This window comes from Cyprinodon tularosa, unplaced genomic scaffold (assembly GCF_016077235.1).
Source record: "Cyprinodon tularosa strain WSP-4 unplaced genomic scaffold, ASM1607723v1 ctg435, whole genome shotgun sequence".
NCBI lineage: Eukaryota > Metazoa > Chordata > Actinopteri > Cyprinodontiformes > Cyprinodontidae > Cyprinodon > Cyprinodon tularosa.
The window spans coordinates 945,159-963,567 of record NW_024039158.1 but is presented as its reverse complement, the minus strand read 5'-3'; the positions used below and the strand labels follow the sequence as shown (position 1 = coordinate 963,567).

The 18,409-nt window shown below is 38.0% G+C and overlaps 2 protein-coding genes across 2 annotated transcripts; one reads left to right on the top strand and one right to left on the bottom strand.

Moving 5' to 3' along the window:
- Window positions 1-3,498: 3,498 nt before the first annotated feature.
- Window positions 3,499-11,440, bottom strand: ndufs6 (NADH:ubiquinone oxidoreductase subunit S6). Its single transcript, XM_038299788.1, has 4 exons — window positions 11,268-11,440; window positions 10,875-10,928; window positions 4,993-5,115; window positions 3,499-3,622 (listed from the first exon to the last, which is right to left on the bottom strand). The coding sequence occupies exons 1-4, from the start codon at window positions 11,409-11,411 to the stop codon at window positions 3,554-3,556; spliced, it is 390 nt and encodes a 129-aa protein (XP_038155716.1). The 5' UTR covers window positions 11,412-11,440; the 3' UTR covers window positions 3,499-3,553.
- Window positions 11,441-11,665: 225 nt separating this feature from the next.
- On the top strand, window positions 11,666-14,647 carry mrpl36 (mitochondrial ribosomal protein L36). Its single transcript, XM_038299789.1, has 2 exons — window positions 11,666-11,736; window positions 14,178-14,647. The coding sequence occupies exon 2, from the start codon at window positions 14,189-14,191 to the stop codon at window positions 14,570-14,572; it is 384 nt and encodes a 127-aa protein (XP_038155717.1). The 5' UTR covers window positions 11,666-11,736; window positions 14,178-14,188; the 3' UTR covers window positions 14,573-14,647.
- The last annotated feature ends 3,762 nt before the right edge of the window (window positions 14,648-18,409 follow it).

Below are 18,409 nucleotides of genomic sequence, written 5' to 3'. Positions count from 1 at the left end.
TATGGGCAATAATTTCAAACAGATCTTAAATTTAGATTTATATTTATAGGTAAACATTCATTTCATCGCCTTACTTTTATTTCACTCTTAAACCTCCGGTTGGCAGTGCATCTCCCAAAGAAATATTATTTAGCCTCTCTGTTCCAGCCGCACCAGAGCAACAACAAGATCTCTTGAGGTTGTCCAGAGCTATGCTATTATTATTTGAGTCAATATATTGTCATTTTTATGTATTGCAATACATCCTAATAAATTGTATTGTGACTCACGCATTGTGATACATAGGTCTATCGTATTGCCAAGTTCTTGCCAGTTCATACCCCTAGTAAATACCTCAGTTGGATGAAAAAGAGGACAAACAAATGGTGAATGATAGACTAACAGTACATGTGTAAATGGGATGATGGACAAATGAGTTGTTGAATAAAAGAAAGAGGGATTGAACAGATGGAACATGGGCAGATGGATGATGGAAAGAAAAATGTCATAATGTTATGTCATAACTTAATGAATTTTTTTAATATGTTTTAATACTAAATTATATCTAATATATATATATTTATTTAATTTGTTATGTCATAGCCAGAGGGACAAAACCAAAATCACATATGCCTACAAAAATAAAATAAAACAATGTGCTGCTGATGCTGTATGCTTATGTATGTATATCTACATACATACACTGCTCAAAAAATGAAGGGAAAACTCAAATAACACATCCCAGATGTGAATTAATGCAATATTCTTATTGAATACTTCTGTTCTGTGCAAAGTTGAATGTGCTGACAACAAAATCACACAAAAATCATAAAAGGAATAAAATGTATTAATCAATGGATTTAGTCAAACACAATAGGAAAGTGGAAAAACATTGATGCAACTTCGATGTAATTTCCTTAAAACTGGTAGAAATGAGGCTTAGTATTGTGTATGACCACTACATTCCTGTTTGACCTCCTACAATGCTATGGCATGCTCCTGAAGAGGTGGTGGATGGTCTCCTGAGGGATCTCCTCAGACCTGGACTAAAGCGTCCACCAACTTCTGGACAGTCTGTGGTGCAATATGACGTTGGTGGATGGACCAAGAGATGATGTCCTAGATGTGCTTAATCAGTACAGGTCTGGGGACCGGACAGGCCAGTCAATAGCCTCAATGCCTTCATCTCGCAGGAACTGCTGACCCTCTCCAGCCACATGAGGTCATCCTTGTCTTGCATTAGGAGGAAACCAGGGCCAACCACACCAGCATATGGTCTCAGAAGGGGTCTGAGGATCTTATCTCAGTGCCTAATGGCCATCATGCTACCTCTGGCGTGCACATGGAGGTCTGTGCAGCCCTACAACGAAATGCAGCACCACACATTACTGACCCAGAGCCAAACCAGTCATGCTGAAGGATGTTGTAGGCGGTAGATCGCCCTCCACAGTGATACCAGAATCTGTCATATGTCACATGTGCTCAGTGTGAACCTGCTTTCATTTGTGAAGAGCACAGGGTGCCAGTGGTGAATTTACAGATCCTGACGTTCTCTAGTAAATGCAAAGCTTCCTGCACAGTGTTGGGCTGTGAGCACAACCCCCACCTGTGGACATTGGGCCCTCGAACCATCCTCATGGAGTCAGTTTCTAAACATTTTCAAAGACACATGCATATTTGTGGCCTGCTGGAGCTGAAATTGCAGCACTCTGGCAGTGCTCCTGTTCCTCCTTGCACAAATGAAGATGTAGCGGTCCTGCTGCTGGGCTGTTGCCCTTGTCACCCTCCTCCACGTCTCCTGTTAGCACCAACATGATCTGGAAACAACACCGACAGACACAGCAAACCTTCTTGCCTCAGCTCGCATTTCTGTGCCATCCTGGTGGAGCTGCACTACCTGAACCACTTGTGTGGGTTGTAGAGTCCCTCCTAATGCTACCAGGAGTGTTAAAGCACAGCCAACATTCAAAAGTGACCAAAACATCAGCCAGAAAGCATACGGTAGGTACTGAGAAGTGGTCCGTGGACCCCACCTGCAGAACCACTGTTTGAGTTTGTCCTGCTAATTGCTAAGAATTTCTACCTTCTGTCTAATCCATTGCACAACAGCATGCGAAACTGATTGTCAATCAGTGTTGCTTTCAAAGTGGAGTTTGATTTCACAGTGGTTTGATTTGATTAAAGTTATGTTGTTTATGTTTTGACTTTATTTTTTGGGACAAATGTTTAAATGGAAGATGGACAAACAAATGCTTAGATGGATCAGAGCAGAAGAATTAATGAACAAACAAACTAATGGATGAAGAAATAGGTAAAATGATGGAAAAAAGGCACGATGGCAAAGATGGATAAATAGATGGAAAAAAGCTGGTGGATCGTAAGGATGAGATTAATAAATACTGGAATATTGATAACTAGGGTCAACAGACGGATAAAATTTAGCGAAAGGATGGAGTAAAAAATAAAAAAAAAGCACAATGACCGACTAATGGTGGACGTATGAATGGATGCAACAAACTGGAGCAAGGAAAGTTTTAAGATACAGATCTATACCATTGAAAGGCCATCCTTTGAAAATACTTGAATAGAGCCAAGCTCATCCAAAGTGAATTGAAAGCCTGCGTTTAAGAGCATTGAATTATTCAATGCTGCTGTAAAACCCAGTACAGAAAAAAAAAACACTATGTCCTTCAGCTCAATTCATATGCTCAGTTTCATCAGTAAATTTTGCCAGCGGCTATCCCTCCGACTCAACCACCCGTCACCTCTGAACCAACCAGACATATTGACCGCCAGACCAAGCAGTCATCTCTCTGACACCGACCCAGTTCACACGCCTCGATTTAACAACGCACCTCCATCCCCCCTTCAATCATTCACTGCGGTCTGACTGGAGATGAGGTTAACTACAGGATAGGGCGTACTTCCAGGAGCCACCAGGGCCAATTATATCAGCCTGACAACCCCTCCCTTCCAACCTGAGCCCTGTGGAGTGGAAAAATGCAGTTCCACTGGCTGCATCACTAGGGACCGAACACGCTAACTGTGTCTGGAGCCTGAGCCAAGAACGGGCCAATTTGGCATGCAGAGGTCTATGGAGAATAAACCCTGATGAAAAATATATACGATCCTTCTTCAAACATGAATTGTTCCGCTCTGTTGTGTCTCATCAGGAAGGCCTGGAAGCTGAATTGATGCTGTGGTTGTGTGCAGCAGTGAACCGTACTTTTCACATTGAAGTTACGGCCTATGAAAGCACTGCAAATAAATACTTTTATTTCATTTCCCAATTAAAAAAGAAAAAAAAAGTTTTTAATGACAATAAGAACCCTTTAATCCTTGGAGTCTCAATTTGTACACATATATGGGACAATGCTGACCTCTGTCTGTCAAATGCTAAAACTGCATTCAATGGCAACATCCAGGCCTCAAGTAAAATTCATTTACATGCTGATGAATTCTCTTTAAATGCACAAGGTTACTTAAGTTTTTAAATAAAATAACAAAATGAACATCCAGTTAACCAGACAACATAATTTATTTTATACAGAGAAGCGAGTACAGGACTGATGCTTCAGTGATGATGCTTCTGCTTGAACTGCAGCCCACAGTAGCCACACGTCCCCACCTTGGTGTTTTTATCCTGCCAAGGACGAAAGGGAAATTATTAGTGGAAAGTTTATATCCAACCCAACTGCTTTATTAGGTGCTGGTGATGAGCCCTAAATTTCGGTAGAATTATTTTAAAACAACAATTACAGCAAAAGAGGTAATTTTACACAGTCCTCACTTTCCAACTGGCTATTTTACAAATAGTTATAAATATTTGAGGGACATTTTTCATTTTCCCCTGGGATTTACAACTTGAAATTATGATTGGACGAAAGTTTTCCTTATTTTTACAATTTCCATACCAAGTTTAGTGTTTTGGTAATCAAAGACTAGCATCAGTTGTGAGAGTTATGACGGTTGCCATTCGATACATTATGCTTTTCTCCTGTTAACTTAAGAAAAAGTTGTCAGGGAAGAAGCCAAGAGGCCAACAGTAACTCTGGAAGAAAACTATTAGATTATATTAACAAATCTAGTCTTTGAGGACAAAAAGGCAAGATGGAAGGAAGGTAAAAGATTTCCTGTTCAAGGTTAGCTGGAAACCGTGCAGGGCATAAAGCACAGGAGTAGATTACGATTCTGTGTTTAGAGGAGACTCAACTCAGGGAGATTGAACAGCACTTCTAAGAGATTAGAGTAATCCCAAACAAACCTTTTCATAATAAAAACCCAGTGGTGGCAACAAAATACTTTTTTTTAGGATCCCTTTTTATCAAAGACAGATGAGCTCCTTTTAAAATGACAGCAGATTTGCTACAATACATAAGAGGAGGGGAACAGATTCTCCTTCCAGCAGGTAAACAATACCTAAAGAAACCAATGATGACAGCTGATGTCTAGATGTACATAACTGTAAATGTATAATGTATAGATGTCTATCGAAGCTATAGATTCAAAGTATAGTAAAGTACTGAATACCATTGCATATATTTCTTCTCACAGCTAATGTACTTTTAAATGTCCTTTTTCTCACTGGGAATCATAGTCTTGCATTCAGAAACATCTTGGTTTGATACAAACGCAGCTTTAAACATGAGCTACTTTGTTGGGTTGTGCAGAAACCTTATGGAATATGGCTGAGTTTTTGTTTTAAAGGTCTTCATTGGTTATAATAAAGGAAAATCTACCATATGCACTTTAATCACTAACAGTGAAGATGTGCAAATAAAAACGTTCAGTATTATTTTTAAGTCTGTTAGTTGAACATAAATGTCCATGTTATGTTTGTCAGCAGGATATGCTGTAAAATAAAAAAAATGGGATGAATATTCTACTGTAGCCGAATCTTTGGCTACTAATTCCTCAGGAGTTGCCATTTTGGGTGGAAAATGTGTATAAGTTGATAAGTTAGAAGATACTTTTGATTATATAAAATCCAAATATACACCTGCTTGAACTTACCAAGTTAATGTAGACTTTGGGGTGTCCCAGTGCTCCTCCACCTCCATCACAGGATATCACTCTGGACTCGACGTGCGTCAGCGGCTCTTCTGACACAAGCTCAATGGCGAAATTCTTATTCACCTTAAAAACAGTAAACAAACAAGTAAAGGAAGAGAAATTTGGTTTAATTATGAGAACAAAACATTCTTTTTATATATATATATATATATATATATATATATATATTTTTTTTTTTCTTAAACGTGGCTTTCTACAGATAAAGACTGAAGCAAATAATCAGGTTGATTAATTACTGAATTAGTTAGGGATCCACAATATAATCGGCCCCCTATCGGTATCGGCCTGTATCGGCGTTAAAACTGAATATCGGACATCGGCCACCCCACCGATATTTAACCCGATATTTGATCAGCTTCTGAGTTTCTAAAATCTAAAAAAAAAAATATATATACTAGTTCTTCTTCTTCAAAAACTTCTTTTTTACAGACTTAAAAACGAGGGAAAAAATATTGATACATTAAAATATCACAATATCTTCATATGCTGATATATTGCCATTTAAAAACACCATATCAATCTTTTACTAATGAAATATTGCTATGTCATCGTTATGCTACGAAATCCCCCAAAAATTCACGAAATTTTGCCATATTTTTATATGTTGACGCGGCATCGATCTATTTTACTAACAAAATCTCACAAGAATTTGCAAAATATCACAAGAGTTTGTAACAGAACGATGAAATTTCACGAGATTTTGAAAGTAAAATAGATCGATACCGCATTTTTAAAAATCTATTTGATATCAGCATATGAAAATATATTTGAATATATTATTTTTCAAAGTGTCAGAAATGGATAACAAAACTGCTATTTTCAATGACTACTTATTTTTGTCCAGCTTTAACATCGGTATCGATATCAGTTATCAGCTACATAAGTTTTAAAATATCGGCATATCGGATATCGGCCAAAATCCCAATATCGTGCATCCCTAGAAATAGTCGTAAACTAATTTTGTAGTCAATGAATCGTTGACTGGAGTATAGAGACTCTAGAAAATGCCTTAAAAAAATATATATATATTTTGCATTTAAGCTCAAAAAACATTTTCTTGTCTGTCAATATGCTGTATCCAGAACTCAAATGGAAATTTTTGTTTCACCTGGTTTAATTATGCAAAAACGTACTTTAAGTAGTGATGTTATGAGATGAGCCGAGGCTTCGAGACGTGTGTCGAGTTATGCAGGTGGCGTTTCCCCGAAGCGCATGTTAAGTGTGATTCATTTAGAGGCGCCAAAATTGATGACGTCCGAGGCCTCAGTACCATGATACCACGTGACCACTTCGGGAAGCGCAAGAATTTTGACAGGCATTTGAACAGCCTCAGTGTTCAGTCAAGATGATGGAGTTTGGAGGAGAGTTGCTGTCAGCTGGATAGAGTTTGGATAGATTCTAAGAATAGATTGGTTGTTTTTCAAACCAATCTAGTAGTTAAAACTTTTTTGGTGAGAATAAATGTAATGATCAAAATCTGAGCAAGCCACCGGACAAAGTTAGTATTAGCACGTCACTAATAAGGAGTATTTTCTCCATTCAACAGTGATCTACATAAGTGGGGTCAGTTGTAAGACAGACTAACTCTGGAGTTTCATGGTTCAAGACCTACCTTTGCCTTTTGAAAATTTGCATTGGTTTGCCCCAGTAAAAATATAGATTACCGTATTTTCACGACTATAAGGCGCACTTAAACGTCTTTTTTTTCCCTCAAAATGTGCGGTGCGCCCTTTGGTGCGGTGCGCCCTATGTGTGTTGTAACTGCGACTTTTGAGACCACCTCATTGAGGAGATGATGAAAGAGTGGCTGAATGTAAGGAGACCAGGTGGGTTTTTTCCACTCATCACCATCGCTGTTAATATGCAACTCCATGCGTACCCATCTCACAGCTGATGTGAAAAACATGGGGAAACAAATTAACGCTGTGTTCAACCGCTCGACATCGGTGTGAACCGGACCCAGCAGGTGCAGCAGAAGCAGCGAGTTTACATGCAAAGTCAATGGTTGCGCTCTGATTAACGCAAATGAAAAAGGCTGGATGGATGAGGAGATGATGAAAGCGTGGCTGAGGGAGGTGTAGCCTATGTGAGGAGACCAGGTGTTTTTTTCCACGCATCACCATCGCTGCGTGCCCATCTCACAGCCGATGTGAAAAAAAAGGTGAATCAAATGAACTCTGTGCTCGCCGTTATCCCGGGGGTCTGACAAAGGAACTTCAACCGCTCGACATCGGTGTGAAGCGCCCGTTCAAAGTAAGGCTGCGAGCGGCGTGGGAGCGATGGAGGACAGACGGAGACCACAGTTTCAGGATAAGTGGAAGGCAGCGCCGGGCAAGTTACGCCACAGTTTGCAGATGGATTGTAGATGCTTGGACTAACGTGTCTGCTGGCTCTGTTGTTCAAGCTTTCGCAAAAGCCGGCATTATTTCTGAGGAGCCGCCCGGCACGGAAAGTGACTCTGACAGCAAAGAAGGGGAAACTGGCATGTCTGATTTAGCGCAGCTGTTTAATTCAGAAACAGAGGATGATGACTTTGATGGGTTTGATTAATACTTTGTAATAAATACTTTGATAAAGCACAATCATACTCAGTTTTGCTCCCGCTCTATTTTTCTACCTGAAAACTTAATTCAACAGCAGCCTCTGGGCGGGTCTCCTCCTCTTCACCGCGGTGGCTGGCAGGTGTTTTTTCATCTAAATAATCTAAATCTTGCAGCTATATTTGCTGTGATCAGTGGGAATAAAGTAGTTTTAATATGTTTTTAAGTGAGAAAGGCCACCTGAAAACTTAATAATTGCAGTCAGTTCATCCAGATTATTATCCTGCATATACTATTTCTGTCGGAGGCGCTCAGACCCCCACATACCAGCGGTGCACTGACAGTAGAAATCCCTTCAACAGCAGCCTCACCGAGGCGGCTGGCAGGTGTTTTTCATCTAAATAATTTAAACTGCAGGCACCAGGATACCGGCAATAAAAGCGAACATATTCCGTCGGCAGGTTTCAGGATTTTAAGTTAATTTAGGAGTGATCACAGCGCTGTGTCATCTGCGATGTGTCTGTGTCATGGCCAGCTCCCAGATTTGATTAATACTTTGTAATAAATACATGAATAAAGCACAGTCATACTCAGTTTTGCCCCCGCTGTATTTTTAAATACGCAGTAGAGCTATTTAAAGGTAGTAGAGGACATGTACCTGTATATAAAAAACGCGCCCTATAGTCCGGTGCGCCTTATGTGTGTGTTAAATACAGAAATGGGACACATAACTGAGACTGCGCCTTTTAGTACGGTGCGCCTTATGGTCGTGAAAATACGGTAGTAAAAACGCTGCCAAATTAGGTCGGTTTAGCCAAAAGATTGGTTGAACACAGCTTCCAACCTGATTAAAACCAAAAAATGTGGAAAAAAACTATTATGTTTGAATAAAAATGTCTAACACCTTTAATTTTGCTTATCATTGCCCAATTTTCACAAACACTTTCACTCTCTGCTTGAGTTTATTTCACTAAATTGGCAGAAAAACTGTGCACCTTAAATTATTGCTCTAACAAATTTTACACTTTTACAATTTACAAAAGATTTTATTATACACACTAACAGTTAACAATTTCAAAGGAACTTAAAAGAGGGGGAAAAGGAAAAACAAAAACGATTATTACTAACTGTAGTTCTGCACTCCACCAATAGCCTCATGAACTGTGGGGATCGTTGAAGCAATTTGGCCAAATGGTTCAATGCCTCATGAGGCTTCATCTCACCATCACTAACTTTAAGGAACCATTTTCTTCAAAATTATTAACTGAAACAATTTACAACCATAGTTTATATTTTATTGTGAGATGCTGCAGTGTTTTCATTCAGAAGTTAAATGAGAAAGTCTCAAAGCATGATAGAACCTCCACGTTGTTTTTGTCCTAACTGGCTTATAATCTGTTTAATATAAAAATAAACGGTGCTTATCTTTATGAAATATTCTTCATATTGGATTCCTCTGCCCATAAAATATTATACTAGGAACATTATAAAGCAGCAATGTCAAGCTGAAAGTTGTACAATGTCTCAGCTAAATCAATGCACAATACCACACTATGGATCATCTACAGTTCTCCAAGCATCTGATATGTGCATGTTTGGTAGTAACCTGGTTACCTGTGTTTTCAGTAATGGAGCCAAAGATGATGAGAAGACTAACCAAGTATTCTCTCAAACATGGGCGTAGGTTTGCATAGGGACCATAGGGACATGTCCCTACCAAAATTTGGAACGGACCTATTTGTCCCTACCAATAATTGGATGTAAACAACATGTTTATAATTTACTATACAGCAGCCGCTTCTTTTCCTCTCGCAGCTTCTCTGCCTGGTAGCTGCAGCTGCCTCCTCTTTCCTGTCCCTTTCACATAGCAGCGCATCAACTGTGCTGCGCGGTTTAACTCTCTGATTATTCTGCCTTAAGTTCCGCCTTCTCTCTTTCTGATTGCGTGTTTTCTAGTCTGTATGTGCGCGCGCGCGGGTGCTTGGAGCGCGGAAAAAAAAGACGCTAAAATAAATTAATATTGGGCTACGAAACTAGTCCGAATTAAAAAAAAATTATCTTCGCTAAAACAGGCGAAAGCTTCTGATTGGAGTTCTGTAAAGAAGCAGGAGAGAGTTTTTTGATTTGTGGAACTTGAGAAATGTAAGTTAACAACCTTAGGATTTCTTTTATTTTATCTTTTAATCAGATAGCCAAAGGCTCCTTAAAGAAGATCTTTTATGAAATGAATCCAGGTGAAACAGAAACGTTTAAACGTTTCCTTTGGAGGAGTTCTGGATAGAGAATATTGATAGACAAAAACTTTTTTTTTTTTTTTACCTTTCAATGCTAATATTTTTTTACATTCTTGGTATAATTCGTGCTCTAAGTGGGTCACTCTGTCGGCTAAAGGCACATTTTAGTGGCCCTATACTCCAGTTAACGATTAATCAATTACTAAATCAGTTCAGGATTATTTAAATAATTTGTTAATATGATTGTTTCAGCCATAGATAAAATACATGAAATTAGCTACACAGAGTAACTACAGCCCAGATGTACAACTTCTAATGTTAATACTTTAAATGCTCAGTGTCAGTTCCTCTTATAGTTCCAGTGCACATGTAAATACAATACATTTATTTGCCGTCCCTTGAATGTATTATTTTGCATGATCCAGAGAGAGCATATTAGATAAAAAAAAAAAAAATAAGAGTGGGGTTTACCTCTGTACAATTCTATATCTTCAGAAGAAAACACAGGATAAATCCTCATACTATATTTGGTTAAACAGACACTGTCTTAGTCGCAGGTAAATTTAAATGCAATCCTTTTCAAAGTGGAAAAAGTCCTAATTCCACATTCATCAGAGCCAGTGATGCTTTAAATATTGATAAACAGCATCTAGTGAATGTAGTGCTTATAAAATTTGTATTAATGTAGCAAGAAATGCTGCTGTTCTCTTTAAACAAAATGAGCCCTGAAGCTCACATTAAGCATAAAAAAGAGCATGCATATTTTTTGCAAAGGACCAATGAAACTGAAGAATAGTGTCCCTACCAAAGTTGAAATCAAACCTACGCCCTTGCTCTCAAAGCACTTTGTTTCATCACCTCAGGATGAAATCTTTTTCAAATAAACAACAATCCTATTTGACGTGGTACAAGTATTACGGTCATGAAATCCTACAGCTCTATTATAGAGCTTATCTGCCATAATGTTGCTGTTACTGAACGTCCATTTCAGCGCTTGATTCCAAACTATTTTATGGGTCTTATAGTTGACGTGTTTTTGAACACTTACCTCTTTCTGTTTACCAGTAAATCTGGCTCTCCGGGGATCGTTTTCATCAAACACCTGGAAGAAACATCATTTAGCTTTTATGTAGGGTTAAATAGAAAACATATACTTTGTAGCTTTTACAAAGATTTTATTAGTTAGCATTATATTTCGCTTGCTTTTATTTGTTTTTCAACAAAGTACAATTGTATATAAAATACACAATTCATGTATGATAAAAAAAAAATCTATTGGGTGCTAATAAAAGTTGATCAAATATAGAAACATTTACTGTAACACAGATCTGTCCGATAATAGAATTACATCAACATTTGAACTTGGCTAAGGTGAGCTAACAGAGAGCTAACCGTCGGCCTAGCTTTTAGCACTAAAAATAAATTAAATATTAAAAGCTACCTGGCCGGTATGAGTGACAGTCTCCCCGGTGCTGGAAACCTCTAAGCTGTATCGGTGGACGGTAACAGCAGCCAACCTTAAAGGTTGAACCAGCGCCTTAGCGTTTCGAGTGAAGGACAGAGCTCTGCACACCGCGGCCGCCATATTTACAACAGTTCACAAAGAAGCAGATGTTAATTTATCAGGAGTTTTGCCTGTCAGGCTCTAACACTAGCATAGGACTGAGCAAAAATGTACTTTAATTTGTCGAATAAAGTTTATATAAACTATTTAAATATTATATATGAAACTATACATTACATATACACATATTTATAAGATATAATTTTAAAGTCATGCAGTCAAACAACCTTAACAGCAAAAGTGTGGGTTAAATTTACCCAACTGTTAACCCGGAAGCGCTTCAGTGAGAAGCAAACGCCAAGAGCAGCATTGCGGTTTTGTTTCGACGTTTCAAAGACAACTATCGGTGATAAAATCCATGCCTTGGATTCCCTAAAATTTAACAGGTTTGCTTACATTTTTGACTTAATTAACCAACTGCGTTATGACAAACCGCCTATGTATGCCTTCCCGTAAATTAGGCTTTAGCATTAGCAGGTCAAGCTAAAACTTACTTGACTTTCTGGTTTATGTTGCATAGTCGTTCTTCATAAACAGTCTTTTGTTGTTTTAGGTTGTTTTTTTAACTAATACTATATCCAAAATACTGTCATTACAACCTGAAATAGATGGTAAATTCATGTTTGGGTGTGTTCTGTGTTGCATTGTTGCTTTTATCCCCTTATATTCTCAATCTAGTCATGTTGACAACCGTAGACTCTAATGTATTTTATGTGTTTTATTGGTTTTTGATTAGATATTTGCAAAATAATTACTATATAATTATTAGGTTTGAAGGAAAAGGGATACAGCAGCTCGGTAGCATGATGCTGCCACCACCATGTTTTACTGTGTGTTCATGGTAATTGTGTGAGAAATGCTGTTTGTTACTAATGTTGATTGATTGATTGACTTTATTGATCTCACAGTGGATATATTTACTCATTACATTAGCTCAATTGTCCAAAAAAAGAAAGTGCCAAAAGGAGGAAAAGATGCATATACAGTAAATATAGTCCTCATATATATATATATATATATATATATATATATATATATATATATATATATATATAGACCAGGGGTCAACAATTAAAAATCAGCAGGGTCCGAATAAAGAAAATCATCAACCAGTAAAGGTCCGGAGTAATTTTCAATTATAATCTGTTACCTTTAACAGAATTCAACACTGAAATAAAAGGAGGTGTTTATGCATCCATTTTATACATTCACTTTTTAAATAAAAATATATATTAAAAAAATAGGACACTTTTCCATTTTACAATCTAAAGTGTTTTTTAAAGTAGAGAACAACAATCGTTCAGTTATGTATATAGACAATTTCTTGATTCGCAGATTTTATAAAACACCTGAAGTGACTTGTTTCTTCGTTTTTCTTTCTTTTTAATGGCTTAATGAGAGCAGTGGGCTTTAGGCTGCCCTGCAAGATTTTAAACCTGTGGCTGAATGTAGACGAAGCCATTCTAACGCACATATCAAGGAGCTCATTTTGAGCCTGGATCCATATATATTTTTGATTCTGTTTGTGGTGGAGAATCCTGCTTAACAGCAGTAGGTTGAACCAAACATACCCAAAATGTGCAGGGTCATCTTTGAGCGCCACATTTCACTTCTCACCCTGCTTCTTCCAGCAGTCCACACTTTCTCAGCTCTCTTTTTCTCATCGTCTTCTCCTTCTTTCCCATCGCCCGGCTTGCCACAGGTTTACCTGCTGTGTCTAAAAGTAGCAGCAGCAACCAAGACTGACAGCAGCTCATTGGCTAACTTGTATTACATGTAGCCTGGTCCCGGCGCTCCGGACGGCTTTACCATGTTAACAGCAGAAGCGGTGCAAGTGAAGCTAGAAAATGTCATCGGATAACATGCAGTAAATTATAAATGTTTTAAATCAGATTGGGTTCAGATTAGCTAGCAGGTGGGTCTGTATCCGAACCCTGGTCCGCTAATCCGACCCCTCTGCTATAGAGGAATTATATAAGCGGATTATAGGACTCCTAAAGGCAATGGTTGGGGTTTCAAATTACATTCACTGCAAAAATTATTTTTCTTAAAATTGGTGTGTTTTTCCTTGGTGTGAACCATTGTGATCACAATTTGTCAATGGAATAAGATGGTTTATATTTAGAATTTAAAAAAAGTATATAATGTATCCTTATCTTTTTTTATTTAATTAATTATCATAAAGGCAAACATTAAAATTTCCCTGCCAGATCATGTTATTTGCCTGCCCAAATTAAGGGAAAATATGCTTATTTACAAAAATGTTTTACCTTTTTTTTCGTAGGGCTGAAACATTTATTTGGACTAATTGTGATCAATGGATATAATTTTCCTTTAATTTAGTAATCGATTAATCTTAACTGAAGTATAGAGAGTCTAAATCAGGCCAACCCACTCAGCGCAGTAGTCAATTATTAATCAATACATCGACAAAAAACAACAGGCTAATAAACTGGAAAAATAATCATTAATTGCAGCCCTAATTTCATTAGATTTTTTTCCACTGTTGTCTTAAAAATGATGAATGCATGTAACACTTTGAAGACTTTTAATAATACGTTTTTTTCCCCCGTACACCTCACTATTATGTACTATTGTATCTTGTCTGCTGCAGCAAAGAGCCAATAATCTATGTTAAAGTTTCAAGTTGTAATTTGAATTAAATTGAAGCTTTGTACTCTTAAGATTAACCTAACTGAACAGTTTATTTTGCCTAAGCTGGTTTCTCAAACTATTTAAGCTCTAAATTTCATTGTATGTTTCTAATAAAAATGTTTCTCTCTACAGGAGTTGTCACCATGGGTCCTCTGTTGCTGAAGCACCTGGCTACCTCTCTGACTCAACAAGTGACCAAGATAAGCTGCATGAATCCCAGCCTCTTCACATCAGCAGCAGGTGCCTACAGATGTTTATGGACTGTTGCTGCTGCCCCTCGCTCAATGCTTCTATCAGCAGCCAGAATCAGATCTGGGCCTCTTCCCTCATCTATCCTCCCGATTCAGGATGGACCGTCCCGTTTGGGTCAGTGGCAGCAGCATCTTCCCTGCATCCAGCCCTCTGTGGGGATGAAAACCAAGTCAGCCCTGAAAAAGCGCTGCAAAGACTGTTTCTTTGTCCGAAGGAGGGGGCGCTTGTTTGTGTTCTGCAAGACAAACCCGAGACATAAGCAGAGGCAGGGCTAAACTTTAGAGAGTGCGTAAAAATATTGGAAGTATTTACCAAAACTCTGCTGTCATAATAAATTGCTTGAAATTGTTCATGGGATTTATGTCACTTCCTTTACTATTCATTGAAGATATTAACATTTTGACGCCAACTTTCAAGTGCAACATTTTGACATCAAACACATAGGATATATATATATATATATATATATATATATATATATATATATATATATATTGAAAACACCAAAATTAGCTTTGCTTATTGTTCAACTGGGAGTCAGGAGATTTTGTTTGTTTTAGCCACACAGACCTAAATACGGCCAGATCAGTTATGAAATCACTTAAAGCTACAGTGTGTAATAATTACAGGGATATAAAGTCAGAAATTGAATATATTATACATAACTATGTTACTTATCATCACCTATGAGCTCAGCCTTTTAACCATAATATTTGCGTTGCCTTAGAATTCGTTATTTATAATTACATAGGAGCGGGTCTCGCAGCCATGGAGGCTGACATCTTTGCGCTACGGCAGCGCAGAGGCAACAAACTAGCGATTGTGAGATCGCCCATTACGCTCGAAAGTAACTACGGCAAGTTGAGAGAGATGAACTGAGACGGTACTGAACAATAGATGGCAGTATTATGCCTGAAAAGCGTTTAGTCTGCCTGAAACCAAAGAAGAAGAAGAAGCAGGTATACGGCGCTTCAGTAACAAGAAAGGTAAACAAGGCGGCAGGCGTGAGTGACTTTGCAAACTGTTTGGCCAAACATCAGACGAATGGAGGATCATGCCTACTCTGTATCACAACGAAAAGCGGCGGACACCGAACCCCCGTCATCTAAGAAGCGGAAACACGACGAGAATAAACGCAAGCGTGACAAAAAACGCGGATCAACATTGGCACGGCATTTACACGATGGAAGTCACTGATGGAGGAAAAAGGTTTTCAAAGTGACGCTCAAGTCGCCAGTTTTCTGTTGGACAGGTAATTAATCCTACACACACAATTGTCTTTTTATACACGTAATACCCCACCCCCACATCCCGTTTCAACCAAACTATTGTCAAGATGTCTGGTAGCATTACCTAGATAAGGCCACAGCTTCATAAAATTACCACAGCTGATAGTGGCGTGTGTGAGTGTGAGAGAGACAGATATATGAAGCTGCATATTAGCGAGCTACGGATATATACCTCGGTTACTTCTCTCCGGCTCCTTTGGAGATCTTCAAGCCTTTCCTCCACTGCTGTAGGCACCTCTCCCTCGGCTGGCCCTAGCTGCACGCCCACCCCGGCCTCTCTGCCCTCTTCCTCTCCCTCTTCCTCGCCTTGTAACCCCCGTGCCACAAACAAGACTTAGACTCTGTAAACGGGGAATATATATTCTTCCAGCGAACACAATCTCGCTGTTTAACTAATGACTACAATTACTTCGTCTGTTTATATCACCATGCAAAGCAGCTCACCAAAACGTCACAACGATGTAGAAAAAATAACGGGTATATTTATTATCTAAAGTCTACATGAAATCTATACCCTACACAGACTAATGAAATACTATCTGTAAAATTATCTATGTAAACAAACCTCATCACTTGAGAAAGTAGGTGATGCGGACGTCGTGGAAGACATTTTGTCCCGTAACGCTCGCCTTACAGTTGGGGGGGAGAAGCGGTGGGGGAGGGGGGATGTTCATGTTGCTGCAGTCTGAGCGCTAGATGTCGCTGAAAATTACACACTGTAGCTTTAAAGCAAATCTGTCAACATAAAGCATCATAAAGGATCAAAAGAGTTTACATAATGCCTCAATCTATAGAATTTAAAGAATATTGATTAAAACAGCATGGAATTAATTTGAAAGTCTTTTGTAACCCATTAACTCCCACTAACCACAGAGCAGTCATCTAAGAATGAAAAAAAGATTACAGAGAAGGAAACTGTCCTAGGAATCCATGGGCCTACCAAACTACAGCCCTGCAGACCTCACTTGTCCAAGTAAAAATTTTTTTGTTTTCAGATTACGGCTGAACAGGCGACTGAACAACAACAGCATTTATTGCAAATTTCCAGGGTTAAAACCACAAAATTTGATGAAAAAAACATCTCATTATCCAAAAAAGATTTGAGAAGAGTCATTATTATTAAATGGGTGCATCCCTACAAATAATATATATATATATATATATATATATATATATATATATATATATATATATATGTTTTTAATGGTTACGTTTTTTCTTTTCAGTATTTGGACAATCTACTTGAATTAGATAATTTGCAGGAAATCTCGAAAGCGACCCTCTGGTTAACAGATTGTGACCTTAAGCTCAAGCAAACTTTGATTATTTAATAGGACAATAGTGAGAAATATGAAGAGTACATTTCTGAATAGCTTGAAATTAAGGTTTTTTACTGGCCTTGCCACTGCATGAATGACCTGGTGTGGGTTTAAACAAGCTGTTCATAAAAGTAAACACTGAAAGCATGATTGGAAAAAAAAGAAAATGCAGAAACAGGAGCAACTTTCCTAGGGTCGATTTCCAGCTATCAAAAACACTGGGTGTCAGTAGTTACTGCACAAACCTCATACATGGGTTGCACAACCAGGTGTTAGATTTGATGGACTTTCACACATAAAAAGCTAATTCTCTATGCTTTTTAATCACCATTTTGTGACTTGATTTATTTTACGGTAGTTTAAAATGCAAAAGCATAAATCGGTATAAACAACATTTAATTCACATTAGAATTCATGACAATATTTATCCACAAGGGGGAGCCAATGTCTCACAAGAAACCAGGAGAAGAGAGGGGCAAAAAAAAAACAAAAAACTTTTCTTTACCCTTTTATTCTCTTAAGTATTTTTTATTTTATTTTTTCAAAGTAAATTAGATAAATCAGATGTTTAATCTACAAAACTGCAGCTACACCTGGGAAGTAGCTCCGCCTGTAAAGGTAACCCAGCTGGCTGCAAGATGTTTGGCCACAAACAACAAAAGGACAATTGCTTCTGCTCGAATGGATTTCCTAAAGGTTATTGTTTGCTGATGGAGGAACACAGAACACACATTGGTGTCTTTACTCTGCTTATGAACATAAGGTAGCTGCTTTTATAGACAACAGGAGGGAAATTACAGCCATTTTAACAAGGGAAAATTCATTAAAAGTGAGAAATTCATTAAAAATTCCCTATAGGGTGCTAATTAACAGCTTTGGGAGTTGAGTATTATTTTTTTTAAACAACAGGCCGGTTTGATTCCAACTGTAAACACTGGATGATCACAACTTTTGATGTACTGATGATCCAGTCCGCCGTGGACTTCATAGTAAGGATCTGCCATCTGTGCCTTTGAGGCTCAACAAAGTCTGTTTACATGGACAGTTGCTGTCATCTAGGAAATAAAAGAGAGCAGGAATTAGAGGGTGGATCAAATGTGGAATAAACAAAGCATTAGATAAATATTCTTTGATGACTTAGTCACTGCGCTCTCTATCGAAAGCATCAGTGCTGCTTCTAACTCATGATTAAAAAGCAAGGGAAACAAATTAACCATGAGATGCAATGGAACCTCTGGGAGCAAAGGGCGCAGAATTTACAGGTGCTGGTCATAAAATTAGAATATCATGAAAAAGTAGATTGATTTCAGTAATTCCATTTAAAAAGTGAAACTTGTATATTATATTCATACATTACATACAAACTCATATATTTCAGATGTTTATTTTGTTTAATTTTGATGATTACAAATGACAACAAATGAAAATCTCAAATTCATCATATCAGAAAATTAGAATATTGTGAAAAGGTTCAAAATTGATGGCCCCTGGTGCCACACTCTAA

Bases quoted from the DNA above. Each gene is read 5' to 3' on its own strand.
- ndufs6 (XM_038299788.1), bottom strand. From the start codon at position 11,411: ATGGCGGCCGCGGTGTGCAGAGCTCTGTCCTTCACTCGAAACGCTAAG. The intron at 10,929-11,267 runs GTAGCTTTTAAT...TGTTTCTTCCAG, and splicing joins CTGTCACTCATACCGGCCAG to GTGTTTGATGAAAACGATCC. The intron at 3,623-4,992 runs GTAAGTTCAAGC...CGTCCTTGGCAG, and splicing joins CCAAAGTCTACATTAACTTG to GATAAAAACACCAAGGTGGG.
- mrpl36 (XM_038299789.1), top strand. From the start codon at position 14,189: ATGGGTCCTCTGTTGCTGAAGCACCTGGCTACCTCTCTGACTCAACAA.